General features: G+C 38.4%; 2 protein-coding genes, 1 long non-coding RNA gene and 1 pseudogene across 3 annotated transcripts in view; 1 reads left to right on the forward strand and 3 right to left on the reverse strand.

The window, feature by feature from the left end:
• Positions 1–24,449, forward strand: part of LOC145501529 (uncharacterized) — an 82,996-nt gene that overhangs the window by 1,120 nt on the left and 57,427 nt on the right. The window lies entirely within an intron of this gene.
• On the reverse strand, positions 1,070–6,495 carry LOC145501616 (uncharacterized). The gene is made up of 3 exons (XR_014051253.1): positions 6,178–6,495; positions 4,645–4,757; positions 1,070–2,172 (listed from the first exon to the last, which is right to left on the reverse strand). It is a non-coding gene; the product is annotated as an uncharacterized LOC145501616 (long non-coding RNA).
• On the reverse strand, positions 6,751–12,235 carry LOC145462360 (melanocyte-stimulating hormone receptor-like; annotated as a pseudogene).
• Positions 19,490–22,909, reverse strand: LOC145462622 (uncharacterized). The gene is made up of 5 exons (XM_081446196.1): positions 22,334–22,909; positions 21,609–21,681; positions 21,293–21,426; positions 20,680–20,826; positions 19,490–19,606 (listed from the first exon to the last, which is right to left on the reverse strand). The coding sequence occupies exons 1-5, from the start codon at positions 22,484–22,486 to the stop codon at positions 19,490–19,492; spliced, it is 624 nt and encodes a 207-aa protein (XP_081302322.1). The 5' UTR covers positions 22,487–22,909.

Genomic DNA, 24,449 nt, shown 5'->3' on the forward strand with positions numbered 1-24,449 from the left:
TATAGCCCCAAGTCATTAGGGAGAGAGGGGGGTCATTGAAAGAGTCATTAAAGTAAACACATTTTGCAGGTAAGGCTCGTTTTTCGCAGCAGGGGTGAAAACAAATGACATCATCGAAAAGCAATGCACATGAGAAGGTTTAGTTTTTGATTGTGATTCTGGACCATGCAATCAACAATAACATGGCCTGTTTCGTCGGGATGCCAGATGACATGCTCCATAACTGGTTGCAGGGAGTTTGTTTACAATAAATCAGCTCTGATCCACGAACACAACTTTTGAATCGTGTTGGCTTGGGGATGTTTACTGTGGGAACAGCCTTATTTCATGGGCTACATTTGTCCTGGGATGTGTTGATTAGTTCCAGTGGAGACAAATAGTTCAGTTAGTCTCAGCTCTTACACAGACGCTCCCCTGCCCCCACCTTAATACACATGGAACGGCATCAGAAATGTCGTCTACTTTTATTCGTCAGCGGAAATATTAGAATCGGTCGCTGGTTGCAGGGAGTTTGTTTACAATAAATCAGCTCCGATTGCAAATGTCAGCTAATATTCGTGCTTCCAGCTGAGAAAACTGTACATAAATTATACTTTTAGAAATTAGCTTTTGTGCTAACATGACTAGAAAATGTTTAGCATGAAGTTTGAAGGCAAATGCAAATATTTAGTCCTTTTAAACTTGTGAGTCTAAGGAAACTGCACCGTCACGCAACGTATCAAGAAATCATGGTCTATCAGTTGAGAGGACCTCAACTTGCTAACCATAAATGCACAGGAAAACACTGGGCTTTGTCATTATGTTATATCTGTCCGTAAAACTTCAGTTGTTGATATAAAAAATGCTGACTTCAGCAATAGACGGGAGTTGAAAGTAATGAAAACAATCAAGTGTAAATTTTCTTCCGACAGTCGCAGACTATGCGGCGTGACATGCACAATGTTTACTAGAGCATATGACTAGAATTTCATTTCAGCAGAAATTGTCGGGATTTTCATCTGATTGAAGGAATTTCAATGTGACATAATTTAAATATGTAATTGCAGAAAGTTCTGTCCGAGAACTGGAACTTCATATGATTGTTGTATGACTGACTGATTGTTCCTTATTCATCCAACAATTTTGCGCATACACAGAAAGCGAATGTTTACCCACCTTATAATAAATGGCGCGTCAACAATAAATACGGCAGCGAGTGTCTGAAAAACACAACGACCTAAGGCCTAACACTCCCTCCAAGTCTCAAAAACAAGTCAAAATTTGCCAAAAACCAACACCCCCTAAGAGTAATCACACTAATGGCTGCCGCACAAAAACACTCAACCTTTTGCCAGAGGAACCCAGTCTACACAGCAAGTAGAAACCATGTGACAAATGCTTTGCTCTCATGGACAAATAAATAAATAAATAAATATCACTGGCGTTGACAAAGTGTGGGAAATCCCACACAAAAAACCGTGTGGAAACATATTAGTGTATAACACTAAGGATGCTAGAACCCATGCCTCTTACATGTTGGGTTCTACCATAAGGAAACCCACTCAACATTTGTGTGTGATTCTGTATGAAACGTATCCTCCACCTAATATATAAGACCCGAACGCTACCTAGTCTGCATAATTATGCATTTAGAGCAAATTGGGTTTGTTATAAAGAGAATACTGTAGTACCACAAGGAGAGCAAGGGGTTACTTGGAACAAATATATAGCCTTGCAATGTTCACACTTAACTGACATAGTTGGAACATGTTTTACGTAGGGTACACATGTACCTTTCCCATGCCACACCCACCACTTCCTTACCTGTAGACTAATTAATTAATGGAGATTAATTAATTAAACAAACATTAAAGTTTACACCTTAGTGCCTTATTTCCTAATTAGTGGAAGGCAGCCCCCAAAACCATCCCAATAGTGCACTCTGCACTAAAAACTAAGGGAGGCTACTTAGATTCTATGACTAGCCAACTTCAGATGAGCTTATGACAGATCCAAGAATGATCTTACTGCCAAAACACAATTACCATGACTTTTAACTCTCCTGTATCTCATCCACACTCCATCTTGACTGGCCTCAAGTTCGAGCCTCATTTAGACACATCCTCCATTAATTTTGGGTGAATTACTCACTCAGTTTACATTTTGGTCTTGACTCTCAATCATGATCAGGACCTTTAAGATGCAAACCAGAGAGCATTAATTTTTATCTCATGAGATATGACATTAACTTACTTTCTAAAATGATAATATTGTAAGTTACAGCAGTTACCAACTGACGTTACTTGTGCCACTATATGGCACAAGATCTGGTAAGCAACCCCCAAACTCACCCCTTTGCCCCACCCCCTTCTAACTTGCCACCACAGTATTGGGATCCTCTTTATTTTGAGCTGTTCTGGTCAGCAGTTCTTGGATGTTAACGTAGGTGCAGTACGCCCCATCGTCGTACATTACACATGTATGTAAAGCTGTAGCATGTTCAAGCATGGCGTAGTTGAGTGATTTTTCGGTGGATCTCCTTGCTATTTTGTGGAGGCATGGTGGCCTCATGATTAGTGTACCCGTCCCCAGATTGAGCGGTCTGGGTTTGAGCCCTCGTCAGGGACACTGTGTTGTGTTCTTGGGCAAAACACTTAACTCTCACAGTGCCTCTCTCCACCCATGGAGTATAAATGGGTACCAGCGAATCGTTGGGGAAACCTGACAAATTGCGGGGCAGTGACCCACGATGGTCTGGCATCCCCGTCCAGGGGGAGTAGAAATACGCCTGTGATCGGAAAAGATTTTGTAATTGGCCCAGACTATTTTCCCATCCAACACAAGTTGGTGCTCAAAATCACCACCAGCTGGCACACCTTTTTCCAGACAACCTCAGGGCAACCAAGTTTGAGATGCATATATTTTTGGAGGGCAAACTGGTGGTTGCCCCGTCTTGCAAGAGAACTGTAGAAATTCAAGATATCCTAAACTGGATAGAAGCCTTTACTATCTATTGCATCATTTTGTGCACTCCTCAGCTGACCAGGTGGACAAGGATGCTACTGCCACAGGCCTGAAAGACTGGTCAATAATGACTCCTGACCTTTACAACTTCCACACCCTGGTTTGGATGCCTGCCATGTCAAATAATTCCCAAACCAAGGCCCTTTCTTTGCTGTCGGGTTTGGACCACAATCCCCACTCATCTCAGTTTTGCCCACTCATGAAATGAGGGGACAGCTGTAGATATCAATGGTTCTTTGGCTGAGATTCCCCAGCTATGAGCCCCTTAGGCTCCAGGCTGCCTTTCTGTCAGCTCAGAGGTCCCTGCAGCCTGGCATGGGGGTTCACAACTGAGTTGTGAGCTTGATGCAGCTGGTAAATGCAGTTAAATGCAATTTAACTAAATTAACAACAAAGAGAAGCTGGCATTCATCAGGCAGTCAGTTGTTCTTGGATATCGGTGCAAGCGCAGTGCACCCCATCATAGTACACATTGTAGCAAGTTCAACCATGGAGTATATTTAGTTGAGCGGTTTGTCGTTGGAGCTCCTACTGTAGTTATTTTGCCTCGTCTTTTTCTGCCCCTCCCCCCAAACCCTATTTCCACTGTTATTTCAGTATGACAGGTGCCTGGATGAGCACATGTGGGACCCATGGCTGGTTTGTGGGGATTACTAGCCATGGGGGTGTTTTGCTGTCTAGGGGTAGGCTAATCAAAGTGGAGGTCCCCAGACATCCTGGGTGCCCATCTTCCATACAGTTTGATACACTTATTAAAATACATTTATAAGTAACAACCTTCAACATTATTTGAACCAGTTTGTTACAGTAAAATTTTACATTTTATATTTTTATCACTGATGTATCATTGACTCTGGGGAGTGAAAATTAACAATTGGTAATAGTTTTTTAAACGTTTTGATAATCTTTCAGTAAAATTTTTAAAACAAAAATCAAAATAATAATATTAAGCCTTGCACACTCCCTTTGTAATTAGATACTATTAAATGCAATGGTATTGTTTCAATATGCAGCCAAATTTAACACCTAATGAATTTGCTGAAAGCAGCATTGGTCATTTTGGGTTTCTAGGCCATTCCTTTTTTATGATTACCTGAAACTGGAGCAAAAAAATTTCAAGTAGATAGTACACAACTTGGTAGGTGTGTACATTACTGACCATCATTCAGTGGAACCCCACCTTACGGTGACACTACTATATGGCCACCTCATTGTTATGGCTTCTTTATTCTGGCCTAAACAAAAAGCTCAGTCAGTCATTTTTTTTTTTTTTTTCACCTAAAGAACCCCTTTAATACAGGCTTGCAACCTATTAATACAGCCAGATTTTTGTGTCCCATTGGTGACCAGATTAATGCGGTTCCACTGTATAACCGAAGTGACTGCTAATCATAAACATTTGGTTGTCATAATAAGAAAGGCACTTCTAAGATATATATGTTGTGGTTCAATATTACCCCTAGTACATGTACCTGGATTTGGTATTAATTTTTCTTTTGTTTCATGTACATTACTGACAACACATTATCACACACCAGGACAAAGGAAAATACATACCAAATTGAACCATGCATGAAACTGAACCACAACATATAAGCATCATGTGATCTAACATGAATTATAATTATAATTATCACTCACCATGAATGAAAGAGTCAGAGTACATCGCTTGTTATACTTGCTGTCAATATAAGTTATTCTTGCATGAATTTAGTGCTACATTTTCAGACAAGTTGTCATTGTCATTATTCAACCTGGATGGATGATGAGAAGGTAAACAAATGTTAAACTGGTGAATAGAGAGAGCACTGTAAAATGTAACCTCTATGTTGTTATATGTTAACTAAATTGTAGCAAAGACACCCTAATAATCAAAGTCAGTAAACTTCAGCATACATCACGACCTAATAATACATGCTTGTGGTGTGAGTAAAGTTATTACTTCACTTCAATCACCAGACAAAATTATTTGGTACAAAGATACTATTTACAAGGCTAAAAAGTTACACGTAAGCTAGGAAAAATCAAAAATCAAACCTAAAATTTTGGACTAATTAAGTCATCTTCGGGGTAAAAGACCCCTGCACTCGGAGAAAGATTGGTTCGTACAAAGTATTCCCCGACCAAAAGAATGGGATGCAGGGGCATAGCCAGGATTTTTCAAAGGGGGGTCACACTGTGTCAAAGTAAGCTTCACACCAGATTGTCATGGCATTTTTGCTACCTATTGTAGGATGTTTGCTTTAAGTGTATATGACATGAAAAATCATTTTAATCTGCTTATTTGAAACGCCTTTCAAAATACAGAAAAATGGCGTCTTTCTTTTTTAAATATCTATTTTCGTTTTAGAGATATTGACGTTTTTCTATTACGCAAATTAGAGCAGTAATGACATCATAATTATTGTTTGCAACTAAAAATTGGTAAAATACTAAATAAACTTGTAATATCTCTTGAAATATTGAAGCAGTGTTCTTGAAACTTGGCACCACAAATGTGCATGATAAAAGAAACAAAATGACTCCTGGCTAGGTAATCATACAGTTTTGAGTTTAATTTGGAATTAATTTGCACAATTGAGTTTTTCAAAAAGCTGAAATTGCACGAGCCACTTCAGCAAGTGCAATTCAGCTTTTTGCAAAACTCACTTTCATCATTATTTCACTTGATATCACTGGCTTAGAAAATTTCTTTCAGCCAGTCATAATCCAGAATTATGATGTGTAATTTGCACTGGTGTTACACTTAAACTGAACTGCTCTCAGCCAATCAGAATCGAGTAATTTTTCATGTATCTTATTGAAGCTGAAATTTCGCGCTAAAATGAAGGAGTAATTTGCCACCCATGATCAGGATATTATGCAAATTACACTCACTCCCATTCGGGCATCTTCTAGTACCTATAGCATTGCCTAAAAGGATCAAGGGGTTCGAATTTACTTTTGTGCAATAAAAACTCAAACAAACATTAAGCCTACTCTCCGATATTCCTGTTCAAAGCAACAGATCGAGCGCGTGCCAAATGTTAGAAATTTAAATTTCCCGCGGGCATGAAGAAAAAAGCACTTAAAGTATTTTATTCAGCCAAGTTAAATGCTTACTTGGGCAATAGCAAGCGAGAAAATACCCGGAGAAAAACTATCTTAAACACTACCTCTTATGTCTTAGTTTACCTTGGGTAGGATTCTTGTATTAGCGAGGAATGCCAGGCTGTTGTCGGAACGTGAGCGTTATTGGTCAACGTGGTTTCTGTTTTAGTGTTTTGCAGCCGCTGCAGCCATTTTCCTTGGAACCAAATCCAGCCAGACGAAGTAAAATACCTTTCGAAACTCAACTGATATCACAAAAGGCCTCTTCGCCACAGCTTTAGCTTCAAAATATGTTTGTATTAACAAAACCTAATCATCCACCGCCATGTTGGATTCTCTTTCGTTCCCAGTTTCTTTGGGTCAAAACGAACGCGTCACGGACAAAAATCGCGCGCGGGAACTTTCGCGGAATCACGTTCATATGGGAGGGTCTCAATGGGGGGTTGACGGTTAAGTTCGAAATGACGTTTATAACACGAAATTAAAGCGTAAATTTGGCTTTAATTTTTCATAAAAGAATGCAATTTTGCCCATAATAATACTGCTACCTATATTAATCGGTTTTACCCGATACTAGAAGTAAAGGACTTGCACAATGTATTTTTGAGATGTAATCAATTATAAACAGCATAACTTGACCCCATTTAAGTCAATTGATTAGTTCTCAATTAAGGATACCTGAGGCATTTGACGGCTAATATTGACTTGCTCATTTGACGGTTGACGGTAAAGATATTGCGTTTTTGACATCATAACTCGAGGATCTCGAGGATGCATAGCTGAAAACATAACATTGTCGCGAAACTCAAACGAAGCGAATTTTACTATATTCTCGCCATGAGAGTGCATCTTTCGATTATTATGCACCCTTACATACATGGGTCTATATAGAGGATATTGCACGGCGAGAATAGACACGAATTTTATTTTCAATTGGTAAAAACAACATTTTATGAACGAGCGCAGCAAGTGATGTTTTAAGGTGGCTCCGTAGAGTATTTACGAACACCCTTCCTATAGAGCGCGAGATGGAAAAGGAAACTAAGTTAATTTCTCTTAAAGTTTTCCCTGTAGAGATTTACCAGTACGGGTACTGTTAAAATAAAGCTTATTTTTTGGATGTCAATTTTTGGATTAAGGCCGTTACCATGGTAACATCTCACCCAACGACAGGCAGATATATTCCTCATTTTGGCCTAAACTTTTAAATATTTATACTTTCCTTCAGTGAAATTTTTTCATCCTTTGCCACATCATGGAAATTATATTGCCTGACATTTTGAATTGGTAAAAATTCAAGGCTGTTCACACGGTTTTTCCAATATTCTGTCTACAATCTCCTGTCTACATTCAAAATCTAGTAACGTACTACCAACCTTCCAGAATCCTCCGATCATCACACTTATTACTTCTTAACCCCACGAATTTTCACCTGAAGACGTATGGTTCTCAAGCTTTTGCTGTTTCCGCTCCTGAACTCTGGAACAGTTTACCTGTTTCTATCCGTTCATGTGACAATCTAAGTTCTTTTAAACCTAAACTCAAAACTCATCTTTTTAAGAAAACTTATTATTCTTAGCGATTTTTATTTTTTATTACTTTCTTAAATGCACATTTTTAATTATTAAGATTAGTACAGCTCATTTTGGCGAATTGTACAGCGCCTAGAGCAGGCATGGATAGGCGCTATATAAATATTTATTTATTTAATTTGTCATTCTTCTAAATATATTAGATTAGCTCTGACAGAGTTCAACAAAAATCGTATTTTATAGGAACTGTATGTGGTTACAACTGAGCCAAGTTTAAAAAAAAATCACCGAAGGAAACGCGAGAAAATTCACTGTCAGCTTTGCTTTTTGTCCTCGTGTACGTTGACGTCATAAAAATCGAAAAACACTTACTTTTTCCTTTGAGCGCGCTCAGATTACTTGAGCTTTCGTCCTATGCGCGCGTGCAATCGTAAAACTATAGGGAGCCACCTTAAACACTAGAAAATAAAATTCATATCTTCAAGCCACTGAGTAATTTTACCTGTCACGTCATATGATTTATCGATTTTGCCATCCGTTACTTGCCAGTATTGTAACACTGCAGAATGTGAGTGTTCCGTGGGTATTCTTAAGACTTGCATAACCAACTGGTTAAGTCATGTATATGAGACATTGACCAAGCGTGTGGTTAAGATGGCAGGGTATTGTCCAAGAGCTTTTCTTTCAGCTTGGCTGCACAGGTAGCCAATCACAACGCAGGATTTTGTTCACTTGATCCTTTCGCGGAGCTCGTCAAAATGAGAGATTTAAAAGCCACTCTCAAGTCCCTAGCCTTCCATTCATGCAAATCAAGACTTCAAATATAGAATGGAGCTAAACTACTCCGTCGTAACATCGCAAAAAGTTATATTCCCGCTACTTGGGCAATATGAACTTTGCCGTGTTTGAACCCATGTCAAACAAGAGAGACGGCATTTCATCACCTTTCCAAGCACCGAGAAGAGGGCTGAACTTACGACGCGCAGCGGAGTATCTTTGACAACTTCCAGCTGCCGGTTTGGAGATTTATTAAATAAAACACTTCCTTAACTGTTTAGCTAAACCAAGGAGAAAACGGAGAAATAAAATAGTGAAAACGTACGTTAAGTGAAGTCATATGAGACCTTATGTAACACACTCACGAAGGAGGTACATGTGTGGTCACAGCCACTGCTCTGATTTCCCTTAAACTTGATTAATTAATACTGAGTTTGAGAATTTCTCTTTTCTTCCCGGCTAGATGCTCTTCAAATTGAAATATAAGCAACAAGGTCACCCAGCACATTACCTAATGGTACATCAGTTAGTCTGACTTGTAAGGCAGGGCAGAAATATGACATGGCGGCGAAATCTCCGAAATGAAGACCGAAAAGAATTGAGCGGTTTAATCCACAAGGTAATCGAGTGAATGAATGTCGTGCTACATCGCAAGCAGCTTAGTTATGAACTGCACGTTGTTGGTCGGTGTACTGACGAAAGACAAAGTTGGGAACTAGACATGCAGCACAAGAAATTCAGTCCGACGATCATTGCTAGACGAGAACGATTCAGGTTGATTTCCAAGGTAACTTAGTAAAAACCAACACGCTGTTATCCTTAAACGAGCTGGTAAGATTAAGATGAACAGTAGTTGTACAGTGATGTAACCAACGACTATAATCTATAGTGCATGACGTTTATTTCTCTGCCCGGTGCTTTATGTAACGTAAATAAAGTGTAGAAGCATTAACATTCTCAACGGACAAGAGAGGATGAAGAGTAAGAGAGTTAATCTCCCATATAAACCTTATTCACAAGGCGATCCTTCTCAATTTATTTTTAGATAACTGCCAGAAATGTCCTGAATGTCCTGAAATAACACTGATGTGTAGGGTAACAAATCCGGCATCCTTGTATTTGTCACGTCTTTTATTATCAAGGACAACTTTTTGACACTCTCTCATCAGCGGGTGCGTGTTGACTTGCAAATAGATGAACCGCGGTTCTATCTTCCATTCAGCCATTCAAATAACTGTTGTTTCTTTAAGAACTGGTTCATGCTTAGCGTGCGTATATCGAGTTACGGATGCACGCGGGAAGTTTGGAGAGCACGAAAGAAGCGTAAGAGTTGCTCGAGGCGACAGCCGAGAGCAACTCTAGCTTCTTGAGTGGTCTTCAAACTTTCCAAGTGCATCCATAACTCGATATACGCACAGCTACAAGCATGAACCAATTCTTTCATAACATGGCGACAGCAACTTGGGTGCTAAGTCATGTTTTATTTTTGACTGACTACAAACTTCTCACAATGTACGGTGAAGAAAAACAAAGGCCATTAGGATCCTAACACGCCACAATCAGTTGAGCAGCGGTTGAACGAAAACGCTTAACCTTGTTTCTCGTAAAATTGTCACTGATAAAAAATTGGCTTCCTCGAATTAATTACAATGAAAATGTAAGCAGACAAAGTCAAAAATACTCGATGAAAATGTAGACAAACTTCACTTTGCCGAAACTTAAACAAAAGGAACTTGCAGTAAACTCGACGGAACTTTTGCAGTTAAATTGAAACTGCACATGTCATCTTATATACGTACGGCCGTGCGTACAAAGAGATTTTGCTCATGATGGCTCAATGGGAATTAGATAGGACTAGTGCGCGCGCTATGTTTTAAACTATTGATGCATCAAGTCAAAATGTTGTGTTAAAATGTCGGCTGCGCCTCGTGGGTCCAGGACAAATTTTGACCACTGTGATGACGCGTATCGTTGTCGATAACACTACAGACCACGCTAAACCACATTTCGATTTGATTTTTACCACAACATCAACGTCAAAGAAAATGTTTTTTTCAGAGCGCGAGCTGAAAACGGCATTACGTGACGCATTGACGCGTACCGCGTTGTCTGGACTCTTATCGACAACGGCAAATTAGCCGATCAGATTGCGAGATTAGTAACAATTGTGGTAAAAAGAGATTTCGTTCATGATGGCTCAATAGGAATTAGATAGGACAAGCGCGCGCGCTATGTTATAATTATCTATGATAGATATATAGACTCATGTCTGGAAGCTGGATGCTGGATCTTCTCTTCCCAGTTTCTCGGAGTTGATTGACGAATTAAGGTAGTTTTAATAAGAAATGAGAAAAACAAGTCCCAATACAACGGTTTTAAATTTAAGTAAAAATCCACTTCCGAGTGGTCCAAAGAAATTACAAGAAAAAAAAAAAAAAGAAAAGAAAAAAAGGAACAATGAAAAAAGTTGTTTTCTTCTTAATGACAGTGATTAAAAAATAGATTACGTTATCATCTTTTTGTCTATAAAATAACAGGAAAGAATATATATGTGGCTAGCAGCTTCAGAAAGAGTTGCTGTTAGTGAGGGCTCTCTAAGATTGTTCCATAACAAATTAAGGCTTATAGAGTTAGCTATCAAACTGTATCAGGAATTTTGAACTAAAATAAATAGTCGAGTTTTTCACGACCTCTAACTGCGAGTGTCCGAATCACGGCTACGCTCTTTTCTCAGTGTTTGGACTGGTCAAACACGGTCTTTCGTGTTTGATATATTACTTGAACTTACGCTTAAACTTACATTTACACTTAGAATAAATTTACTATAGTTACCATAGCTACCATCAAAAGATGATGTTTGTGTAGCTTCATTCCTTGCCCTCGCGTTTACCAATGGCGTAACGCCAACGCGTCGGAACGGACGATAACAGCAGATTAAATCACGAATAGCTCCACGAAACTCAGGAATTCGTAAGATATACACAAAAGGATTCATAAAAGAATTAGCTAAGTGCATAAACTTACTTATCATAGTAAGATCCTTAAACAGTTTTATGTCAGAAAAAACACACTTTAAACAGAGATTCATAATGCTTAGTACAATTGGAGGCAGCCAGGTAAATGGGAAAATGACAGAAGCGATAACAAGTGTGATCGCCAGTCGCCTGTCTTTTTCTCTGCTTCGTTCGTGTCCAGATGCATGGCTTGTTCTCACCTTAAACCAAAGCGTTATATGTAAGCTATGGTAGTCACTACGATTGGAAAGGAACACGATGCTAGCACCACGTGAAACATGAAAAGGTGTGGCAATAACCTGAACATGTCCAACAAGGGCAAAGATGCCACTATCAATGCAAGAATCCAAGGTATTGCAATGAAAACAGCGTATGTTAGCGGTGAGGTAATTCTGTGACGAAGTGGCCACCCCATGGCGAATAGTCGTTCGAGTGAGATACTTGCCAAAGTGAACATTGAAGCCATGCCTGATAGGAAATCAAAGAACCAGAATGCAGCTCTTGATCGCAATGTCACCTTGGCGACACCCAGGTTGATACAGATATATATCGGTACTGATATGGATGCAACCATGAAATCAGCACAAGCCAGTGAGATAAGTAAGTAGTGGGGAGGTCGTCGGAACCTCTTTTGGGTGAAAGCAGCTATAGTGAGGACGTTTGTGACAAGAGCTATTATTCCAACAACACCTAGGAACATGCTCCATGTTATTTCCGCGCGTGTTGGTGGAGCCGTGTGAAGGTAATATGATGAAAGATCGATATCTTGTGACGTGTTGCTGCTGTTGGGCATGCTTGCTATCCTAACAGAAAGAAATAGCTAAATTTAAGGTTACTCCAAACCTTCGCGGGGCTACTTTTGCCAAATTTTCCTCTTTTTTTCTACCAAATTAAAGTTCATTATTTAAGGTAACACCTTCCAAAAAATGAAAGTAAAATATTAAAACGCGCGCGAGTTATTGGGAAAAAGAGATTTTTTAATCAAAAGTTAATAAAACGTCAACGCGAGAGAAAGATCCTAAATCAAATACTTTCAATTTTAGATTTCATTATTATTATTATTATTATTATTTTAAATAATTTTAATTTACAAAACACAGTTCTACAATACTTACTCACGTTACTTACAATACGGGTCACTTATGCTGGCAATGAATCCTTGTAATTACGCTTCGGCAATTGCTCCTCAGTTTCTTTTTGTTTGTTGCACATCGCTTTCCTTCTGTTTTGTTCTTTATTGTTGACCACCGGTCTAAGACACGTGCGCCTAAAACGTGACTGTAACACTATCGCTTTCCCGCGAAGCTCCAGTTTGCATACTGTGAACACTAAGGGTTCTGTTAGTACATTGGCTGGCTGCTTTTTGAGTTGACATATCCCTCTGAGAAGGCGTGACGTGTTTATAAATCTTTAGAAGGCGAAAACTCGCACTCGTTTTTCTGAAGAATCCCTCTCCATTCACTAATAGGTAAGGGAAAAAAGTGTGTCGGCAAATTCTTTCATTTTAAATACTTTTCTTGTGGCGGCCTCTAACGCAACACGTTACGCGAATTTTTCGATAGCGGAACTTGACAGATCTATAAACTGATAACCAATAGAAATGAAAGAAAACTGCTGACACACTTTCAGAGATTGATACTTTGTGATTAACACTGCACAACGATCGCATTTAATACCCGATTAATTCGCCGGAATGTCCCTCAGTCATTTTGGCCTTAACGGCTTCAACCGGCTTTAGAAAGCAACCGGCAAAACAGAATATAATTTTACCGAATTCTACATTTAATTACCTTTCTATTGATATTTAGTATAAATCTACTAACGTTCTATCGCGAATGCTGTTCTCCGATTGGCTATGCTACCCACTATCTATTCTGTGATAGATAGTGAGTAGCGTAGCAGTGTGCCCTTACTAGCAAAATAACGGCTGCTTCTTGGCGTTTTCGAAGTATCTGAGAAGAGGGTTTCGATAAAGTTTTGAACGACTAGTAGATTTATACTATGAACAATCAGATTATTCGCTCTCAATTTCTATGCTTGATATATATAGTTGACGAGGGTGCAATAGAAATCTCAAGCTCATAAACTTATTGTTTAATAGTTTGTGGGGGTTTCCTTGAAAACAGCACCCGTAAGAATTTTTTTTCTGGAGGACACCCGTGAAGGTTTGGAGTAACCTTAAACAAAAGTTGATTTCTTAGCAAAAAATAACAAATGTTTCCATAAGAAGAAGGAAATGTTGAAAGAAAAAGATGTATTATTTTCTATTTGGTTCCCAATTCCTTGTAAGGAAATAGCTTCATCACGCGCATCCACCTGAGTGGTTTTATCTAAACACTAATTTGCACATTCATATTTTCATATACTTTATCCGAATCAACTTTGTCAAGTAGACGTTTGAAACAAGAAATGTTCCTCCGAATTCTGCTCTAAAGAGGTCTACATTCTGACAATTATGAAAATTGACACAAGTTAGGCCAAAGGAAAGATCCGAAATAATTGAGGAGCTAAACAGTACATTGTTTTTGCGGCAAAAAGATAATCCAAAACTCTTACTTTAAATTGGCAAGGCACAAAAGCTAACAAATTCGGGCCACATACTAATTCAAAATTTGCACAATTTTAATCTGACTTGAGTATTATAATTTATCTCTGTTGAAACTAGGAACTTAAAAATGTTAAACCTGACTAAGAATTACAAGTAGAAATGGACTGAGTTACGAATTATTTTTGCCTGCCTGAAATTTGCCATAGTATCAAAATCAAAAGTGCCTCTCTTAATTAATCCGCATAAGCTTTGACAAGTGTTTTCACAAGTTATATGAGGGCAGGCTTCATATGTACTTGTCTACTTTAAAACATCAACTGCGTAGAAACTGGTGTCTGAAATGGGAATCAGAACGATTATACAAGTAAAAAAGAAACTGTCTATGGTAATACACTAAGCTATTGCGCTACACTAAACTATTGCGAAGGAGACTGATCTTCGAGGATAATGTAAGCAGTGGTGAGAAAATGTAATTAAAAGGACGTTGGATTTTTACTAATACCTTCTCACCCCGAAGGTTTTGAACCCTAAGCGCAACCTTACAAAATTGAGAAGAACTTGTCCAGATGCAAGCCTATTTCCATGGTGGAAATCTACTTTCCCTTTCTGTTTGAAATTGTGGCCTTTTGGGATCTTTCCATGAATTGTGTGCCGTGTTTTTTGCTCACTGACCTTTTCCACAAACAATCTCGTACCAAGCTTTTACTTACTAGAGGTAATGGCGACAGTCTGTGCGTTCTTTTGACGGACAACGCTCCCTTGAGCAACGTTTGAAAAATTTCGTATAAGGAAGGTTAAAATTTACAATAAAGTCAATACACCCAATACAATTAAAGTGGGCTGTTTGTTGAGAGCAGAAGACAAATCAGCGTAGAACCAATAAGAAAGCTAGAAATCCATTAACAGATAGTTTGCATTTAATAATAATTGATATCGTTCTATCGGTAACGCCACGCGTGAACACATGAGAAAATAAATGAATAATAAAATAAAGACCCCTTTAAGGTTGCTCGATATAAGCATTTCTCAAATTTGAAGACCTTTTAGCCACTAGCAATCCTTCCAGAAGTGAAACGGAGACTGATTTCGGTCATTCATCGAATCCACAGCGAGAAACGATGAATAAAGAACGGCATTATCCAGTTTTGCCTCCTGTTTCACAAAAAGTTTGTCATTCATAAGCGCGCCCAGAACAACAGGACACTTTCTCTTTCCACCTATAGTTTCCCAATCGTTGTTCGAACTTTCTATTTGCACACGAAAAAATGTACTGTCATTGTACACCTAAATTGGTCTTGCAAGAAACCAACTTTGTTCCAGGGTTTGGAATCCAGTATTAACCGCATATGTATGTTAGGAACTCAGACCAAAACCGTATTAAAGTCAATAGTAATAGCAATTTCTCTAAAACCCAGTCTTGGACAATTTTGATTCTCATTATATCCCAATTTAGGGTGAGGAAATTTCAAGGCTTAAAAATCTTGTCGAAATAAGGCAGGAGTAATGAATTTCGTTTGGACGTTTTTCTCTTTCCAATGTCCCACGCAGTAGTTAAAAGACATAGAATAAATTGACTTAAACTATTATTGGAGCCTTGATGGCCAACAAAGAGTATGTATTGTGTATTTCTCAAAATTTGTACAAGCTGAACTTTTAACAGCGTTTAACAAATACTTACTCTCGCGATCATTCAAGTTTTAGAAGATCTTACTTCTGGTGAGGTGGCTGACTGACTGTGGAACTCCTTTCCTAAGAGTTACAAAACCGATACTGCCATGAGACGTACAGGAACGGTGATATAGAAAAACTTATCGCCTGCCGGAAACTAAATCAAGATTACACAGTAAATACATTCTTAATATTAGCTCCGGTCTTTATAGTTTCCCGTATTTACTTTTAGCTCTGTGCTCTAATGCAGCATCTTAACAAGAAAACTGGAGATCTTGATGAAAACTAAGAAAATATTTGCTGACGTCAAGATGGCAGCTGCTGATTCTTTTCGTGTCATTTATGCTTCTAGTCAAACCCGCATGCCATATTATTAAGATCCTTAAAAATAGAATTAAAAACCTAATGGTGGCCTTGATATTATTGCTATCGAACCTCTTTTGTCCAGTTTTAATTTAGTGAAGCGTTCACTGCGAATTCGCCATTTTCCCTTTCGCTAACCAAGACGGACTTCGGACGGGCGCGATGTTATTTTGACGTTAAGCGTGAAAAAAATTGGGTGTTTTCTTGACATACTATTGTTGTGAACTACAAGTTACTGTTTCCTTACAGAAGTGTTATGGTTTCTTGAGGTCAAGAGATTGTCAAAACGCTTAGGGTACCGCAAAACAAAAAGCTCTGAAAGCGCCATGACAAACAAAACGACTCCTTAAACGGGGAGATGACGGTGAATTACTGACAGCGATTACGTCAAACGAGAGGACATCTGCTTCTCACTCAAGCAATTACAAGAGGATTTTTAAGTAGATACATTTAGTTTTGAGCATAATGGCAGAGTCTGTTCAAATAATACAAAGTAATACACGAGACAATTTTGCATTTTAATTAAACAAGCCTTTAGACTTCAAAAAAATAGGGGATAATGAATTGAACACACACACACAAAAAAAGAAAATGAAGGAGAGTTGCAAATGACACTGAGCTGAAGCTTTAAAATAAACATGATGTAAACCTATAAAAATATATCCCATATCCAACACCAAAAATGTCTTAAAACTTATTACCCTCCACTCCCGGACAAAAAGAAAATTAATTCATGAACAGGGAGCCAAACACAGAAATGTTTCGTTCTTTACCTTTTGTTTACTTTTCAGTCGGTAAGGACAAGAGAGTATGAAGGGTAAGCGAGTTGATCTCTCATAAAGCCTTTATTCCTAAGGTAATCTTTCTCAAGTTGTTTTGTTTTTTTTAAAGCCATTTTTGTGAGCGTGTGCATTTTCTTTGTCTCGTTATGTTTTGCTATTAATTTTTAAAAGGGTGGGAACATTTCACGAAACATTTCCACTCAGTTGTGGTGTTATAGTACCATGCAGGTTTACACGACAATACGCTTTGAAGGATTTTTTACAACTCTGTGTAGCTTCTTTTACATGTACAACATAGCACATACAAATGACATGTAAAAGTCTAACATGAGTTTATATTTATGCGCATACTGGTGCAAATAGACGAAACAGACATATGATGCTAATTACATTAAAAAGGTCATACTGTAGTACGTATCAACTACTACATTCCTTGATTAAAGAACATATCATCGTCAGAATGAAATTAATCACCAAAAAAACATAGTACAGTATGTTATTCCATTCTTCTTCGTAAAAGCTTAAAACACTAACCTAAACTAACATCAAACAAATTACGTACATTAGATAGTTGAGATACATAGTTTACATACATTAGATAGTTGAAATGTGCTTAGACTAGTGAGAAAAAGGTTCTAGTAAGCAACAAACTTCCACGTGACTCGGAAAGATATATTTAAACATCTACGTCTGCCTTGAAGGTGGAACAAGAGTTATCTGACATACTGATAACAGGATGCGAGTATCCATGAGTTGAAATAACATCAACCACTCGTAAATGCCGCTGAGCATCGGTGCTTTTCTTCACTTCCTTTCCCAATTCTTTTAGCGCGAGAGTATGTCGCTCTCCATCTTCCTTTACAACCCTTAACATGTCGAATAATGAATCGAAACCCTCGCTTGCGATATTTCCGAGCCTATGCACTTTCTCATTAAACTTTGCAAGCAAATGCCAATTTAATAGCTCTTCCTCACCACAGTTTTGTCGCTGAAAGTTGCTGGAGGTTGCCGAGTTAGTTGTCGAGCTATCCATTACCGTGACAGGCACACTTGGGGAAGATGGTCCAATCAGATTCAAGTGAGCACATATCTGAGACTTTAACGAAGAGAATTCTCTGCCAGCAATATCTAGCTCGTGGCGAATGCCAAATATCTCTTTCTTAACATTTGTTAAGTTATCTTGGAAAGTCTCAGCTAACTTGTCTAGCTCTTCAACAGCCATCTTGATCCTCCCTCTTCCCTCCTGGCCAATGGCTTCAAACGTGCATGCAGTAGCACGATTTGTACCTTCACTACAATTCATCTAAAGATTGATACAGATGATGCAAGTTAGTCACATGACAGTTACAAATAAATGTCACAACAGAGATGGGTCATTGTAATAAAATGCGAGAATACAAGTAAGGCCATTACAACTTCATAAAGTAATTTTGTAGTCTGTTCCTTAGCAGCGGTACATATAAATGCAAGATGAAGCTAAAATAGAGAACAAGAATACCTTTTGGATAAAATGATGTAAAAAAATGAAATCTTTTTCGTAAACTGTATTACGTATTTCGTAATTTGTTACTCGCTAAACGTTTTACCACAGATGACTGCTCCTGGTCAGATCTACACACCTACCTTCGCTAGTACTCTTATTCCCTTATGTGCCATGCCTATATAAGGGTACAGAGGTTTCCTATTGGGGTTGTTTATCGATATCTCTTCTTGCGTGATTTGTTTTCCGTTCAGAGAAAACACAACTAGAACTTTTCCCTCCGTTGCCACATCAAACTTCACAGTACAGCCAATCAAATCGCCTTTGTGCGCCATGGCATCTAAAACATACATAGACAATAATATTTTAGTTTAAGACAGCTACATGCACGTCGTTTGCGACGTCGTCTTTGCTCTTGAAATTAAATAAACAATAGCCTCCATTTGGTGCAAAAATATGCTCGGATATTTATCCGAGGACATTATCTGGTCCGAGAAGGAAACATTTTTCCGAGAGCGAAGCTCAAGGAAAACTGTGAGCCTCGAGGAACAGATAATGTCCAACGGCAAATAACGGAGCATGCTTTAAAGTCAAATGGAGGCTACTGTGTTTATTACTGTTCAAATATTTTTCGCCACACGCGGGATTTTTTTTTTGAAAATTGGCGGATATCACCCGGATATTTCCCATTTTTAGCTGGGGTATTCAGTCACCTGACGCACTTGGACCAATCACGTGCGAGCGGAAATATTTGATGGATTATAATCGGATTCTTTGTATCTGCTAAAGCTATAACTCATTTGCTTTACATCTGACTTGTTACTCATTTCCTTGTTAAGAAGACTATCCATATTTGCTTCGCTTTAACTTAGCTCCTAGGTTTCTTGTTGTGTTTCACATTACAGACAATCTTTTGTCGGAATCTTTAAAAAAGTACTTCCAAATTTTGTAAAATGGCGTCCTGTCACATTTTTGTACATATGAGTAATGACTCATTACCAGAGTGATCTTGAATATATGGACTCCATTGAAATTTAAAATACTACAATTTTCTAGTCACAAGATAAGGTATCATTACATGAAATAAATTAAGATCTTTAAACTTTAAAGATTCATTTAAAAAGAAATGATTTCACTGGAGTATAAAGCATGAAAAGCACAGAACAAACTGTTCCCTACCCTCAATTTCCTTTCCAGTTGTTTCATTCCTGGCGCCAAAAATTGTACCATCATCAACATGGTAGCCCCACAGTGCCATGTTGCCATTCCGGCATGACATGACAGCCATAGTCTTCCCACACAACACCAATTCCTATGAACCTCATCTCACTGCTCTCTTGTATTAAAACCTGCAAGTGAATGTAACAACGATCCAAGTAAGTATTGTGAGCGTGCATATTATTGTGTCTGATTATGTTTCCATTTAAAAAGAATAGCTAATATATTTGTATGAATGTCAAAAATGGGGAAATATGAACTGCACATAAATTTAATACAGTTACAGTTACTGCTACAGTTACTGTTAATTATTTTAATTTACGCATACCATTTTTCCTTCTTTTTTATTTTCGCAAGAGGGAGCTTTTGGAACAGTTGGTCACATGACGTGCTTTTCAAGAACACACTGATTTAGTCATTGGTTATACATTTTATCAGAAATGGACAGAACATCTACAAATAATAAACCACTATAAACATAAAAAAAAATAATAATAAAAATAAGCTTACATGCTACAGTGGTTTTCCATATAAATCCCAGTAATTTGCAAGTTTTCAAACTGCCATAAAATAATTATGTCCCTAGAATTTTCCACTCTCTCTGATAATTTACCCCTCTTTCTATCTTCAACAGTTGTATGCTAGCAGCTTTATTTTGTAGTAATTTAAAATGGAAAGGTTTCTGGAGGGGAAATCTTCCTCACCCCCCTCCCTGGGGAAGCACCTCCCAATTAAAAAGGACGGAGGTCCTCGTTGGAAATTTTGAAAAGAACCCTTAAGAGGTACCAATTCTAATACAACACATTATCTCCTGTCATATGTTTTGAAAGCTTCCACTGAGGAACACCCCTAAAAGGTACAAAGAGCACCCCTGTCCTTATTTTATGGGATTCCCTTCACTGAGTTCCTCACAAACATACAAAACCTTCCATTTTTGGCAATATTCAATTCGTCATTAATCTCAACCTTAGATGGTATGGGTCTGAAAATGGGTGTTCTGGCTATCTAAAACATGCTCTTTCCAGTTCTGAAATTCATTTAGCTATCGCTAAAAGTTTAGAAATTATTGGTCACGTGACCAACTGTTGCAAAAGGCCTATTAGGGAACTTGCGGTAATAAAATCAATAAGTGGATGTGAATGGAAGAATATCAAGACATATATATACATATACAGAGAAAATACATCCAATAATTATGTAGTACCTTGAAATGAGAATGTTCTGGAGAGAAAGGAGTGAGGTATCTTGCACCGTGGTACTCAGCTGGGTCATCTTTACAAGTTGGACAAGCCTCTGCTCCTTCACAAGTCAAAAGACATCCTTCAACTCTTATGCCCATACTTTGCCACGCCTAAACAAGGGATCTTTGATGTAAATTGTTTTGTACCTGTCAAATCCTTTTTTGGTTTTATGGGAAGGGTGGTCAATGCTAGGTCACCTTTGACAGCAATAGCACCCCTCTCCCCTCCCCTCTCTTATCGCAGAAATCTGCAGAGCCATGGTTACACAATTACGCTGAGAGAGAATACTGATAAATCTTGCAATTATGTCTTGCAATGTTTTCCTCAAGAAGAAAACACAGGCATCTTGCTCAGGTTCTTAGATTGGAGTATTCACCGGTAGCGTGGTTATGCATGTATATATTGGCCAAGTTTAATACTCTGGTTATACAGCCCTGATTCAGTGCTGTTTGTTTGCTTTTTTTTGTTTTGTTTTGTCTGTTGCTGTTGCTATTGTTGTTATTTTTTCCTAGAAAGAGCAGAACGGTCAATTTTTTTTATCAGCCAGACAAGGGAGCGGTAGTTTTGCTCTGTTACCTTTTCACCATAAGGGAGAACTTCCTGTTGACAACCATGTCCCGGATGTCCCGGAAAAATCCTCTGAGTGATCTGATTGGTCATTTGACGGCTTCTTTCTGTTTCTTGAAGCACCTGGTCTAGTTTAGTCTCCTCTGAAAGGGAAATAGGATTATTTAGAGTCTGTATAAGATAATGTTCCTCAGCTTTCAACAATTTCAGAAGCCACAGCCACACAAAGGATTGCTAATTAAAAGTTCAAAGTTAACATTTTGAAATTTAAATTAATGAAGGATTAATGAACCATATGGGGGACTACAAAAAAGCATGCACTTACCTGTCAGAGGAAAGGCATAACCATAAGTTGCAAAGTAGGTACGGTAAAGATCCTCGACAACTGCATCTAGAGCCTTGAGATTAAATGCATGTGCGATTAATTTAACTAGAATGTGGACTTATGTACATGTAAGTACTGTGTTCTGGTTCTTTCTAAATCAAAGGCATTTGTAACCTTACTTATGTTCCTTGGTTTAATGATCTCGTGTAAATACACGTTATTGTTCTGCTATAGTCTATCTTCTCCAAAGCCTGTGTGCCTCGTTTCCGAGTTCAATAAGACAAGGAGAGTCAGGTTTAGTTATAGCTTACTATGACAAGCAGACCAGCAAAAAGGTCAATCAACTGTCCAGTAAATAAAGCGCTTCAAAAGCGACTATAATTATTGACTGACTATACTAATACTCCCTGGATGAGACATTAGTCCATAGCAGTACTCTGTCACTTCTTTCAATTACGGGTTCTTAATATTCTTACATGCAGAGAGTGTTGTAAAAGTGATGGACTTCTATGCCTTTCCCTAGGAAGCATGATGCTAGGTTAGGCAAAACTGTGATTTCATACACGTTTAGGTTAGTTACTCAACTTAAAATGATTGGAAAGAAACGCGGTGTTAATCACATGATGAATGAGTACTGTTATTGGTTTTGCACTACCTTTTCATAACAGTTACTGAGAGCGTTCAAAACGAACCGCTGTTGTTATTGAATAGATGTCCCCACTTACCCGCTGTTTATTCGTTGGAATATTTGATCTTGTACAATTTCTCAAACACCACAGTAGCATGACGCAATTGGATATCAGGTTGAAAGGTACAGGTATGGGATTGTAAGCACTGTAAACTTGGGTAGTGATTGCTTTCTTGTTTGACCACTCCATCAAAGAATGGTCCTGAAAATAAGCGCAAATAGTCCCTAAAGTTGAACCAAAAATCCATCAATAGACAAGGATAGGAAAATAAGAGCTTAGCAGCGTAGCGGTGTAGAAAGGAGAAAGAGGGAGGAAGGGAGGCTGAGGCAAGCAGACAGGCAGGCAGGCAGGCAGGTAGGTAGGCAGGCAGGAAGGTAGGAAGGAAAGAAGGCAGGCAGGCAGGCAAGAAGGCAAGAGGGAAAAAAAGGGACGGAGAAAAGAAGGCAGGAGGGAAAAAATAAAATAATATAAAATAAATAAAAATGAGTCTCTGGCTTGATAGATTGTACAAGCACTCCCCATGTTATGAACAATTCATTAAGTACTTTCTTACCTACTAAGGAAGGAAGGATGTAATGACTGATTCCTTCTATGAGACCCACCTGCAGGGAATCATGGTAGTTGTATTCATGAAAGCAATATCCAGTCCAAGATGATGAACACAACTACCATGATTCCCTGCAGGTGTGACTCACGGAGGGAATTGGACATGACAAAACCCTATGTACTGATGTATACACCTCAGTACGTACCGTGACTTGCTGATATGTGTTTGATAAAAGAGCAATCATCATGTTGATCAGAAGAATAATGGCCATAATCAAAAACACACCGTACAGGAAATAAGCTTGAATGACTGAATGACTATCAACTGAATCGAGAGGACCCAGATCTGCTAATCCCCAGCAAGGACCATAAGAAGTGTTTGAGCATCGACCACCAACTGTCGAAATGAAGAAATTATTGCAGTTATAGCTCAGTTGACAGGGCAGATTTCAATTGAGTGTCATAAAACCAAAATCAAAATTATCACTCTAGCCAGTCACATTTTAAAGAGGCAATCCCGTGAACCAATCAAATACAAAGCAAATACAGGTTGCCAACACAAAGCGTGTGAAAAATGGTATCACATAAAACATACACATTACATAAATAGCTGAAAAGCCCATCGGCATTTTAGAAATCACAGCTGGCTAACCTTCATATTCAATTTTGTGCGGTTCTATGGAGTTCTGCTACTTTTTAGTTTTCATGGCAATTTCAAAATGCTAACGAGCGTGCAAAGGCATCCCTTAAAATCCAGCTGCATCATCAACGCCATTTATCCATCTATCACAGAGATGCTCATCATGTCTACAGCAGTCAATGCTGATAGGAAAACTTCCAACAGCTTAGTCACAGCATTATGAGTTATTTTGGCAACGTACAAAATTGCCTTTAAATTAAAGGAAAAATGAAAATAATAGCTTACTAAGATAGAAACGCACTAAAGAGATAATGAACCATAAAGAAACCAGAATGGTTAAGAATGGAGAATATTGACACGGATTACAAACGACGACTAAACTTGAAAAATTTGGGCAGCTGGCTAAACTTTTTCAAGATGCGCAAACCGTAGTCTCCTCCGCAGCCGTTATTAGGGTTGTCCCGCAACGCTTGAGAAGCGTTGCGTGACGACCCTAATAATGGCTGCAGAAGAGACTACGCAAACCGTGATGTGGCTCCTTTAAATGGCACTAACCACATCAAACAAATAAAATAATTAAGAAAGCAGTTTACAAGGTTAGACATATTCAGGAGTCATCTTAATCATACCAGCGTATTCCGGTAGTGCTGGATGCTCTGAAATAACACAACATATTGACAATTCTAGGCAGTGACATAAAGATGGCATACACATTTAAAGGTACTAGTTTCACTGACTGCACGAAGAAAAAGTATATCCAAATGAATTCAACATCAGTGCTCTAGCCTACAGTTATGCAAGAACCCAGCCTGCACTAAAACATCAAAATAGCTTTAATAAAATTAATTGCTAAGAGCAATTTTACTTACAGATCTCTTCCAATGCCATTTTCGATAACATACGATTTTTCAGCCATATAAACTTTGGTTGCAGCCAGGGAAAAGGCTAAAATGGTTGCCAAAAACT

Source organism: Orbicella franksi, chromosome 1, assembly GCF_964199315.1.
Source record: "Orbicella franksi chromosome 1, jaOrbFran1.1, whole genome shotgun sequence".
NCBI lineage: Eukaryota > Metazoa > Cnidaria > Anthozoa > Scleractinia > Merulinidae > Orbicella > Orbicella franksi.

Coding starts and splice junctions, on each gene's coding strand:
- LOC145462622 (XM_081446196.1), bottom strand. CDS start 22,486: ATGGAGTGGTCAAACAAGAAAGCAATCACTACCCAAGTTTACAGTGCT. Junction 21,682..22,333: donor TTCCAACGAATAAACAGCGG/GTAAGTGGGGAC, acceptor TTTAATCTCAAG/GCTCTAGATGCAGTTGTCGA. Junction 20,827..21,292: donor TTCTCCCTTATGGTGAAAAG/GTAACAGAGCAA, acceptor TCCCTTGTTTAG/GCGTGGCAAAGTATGGGCAT.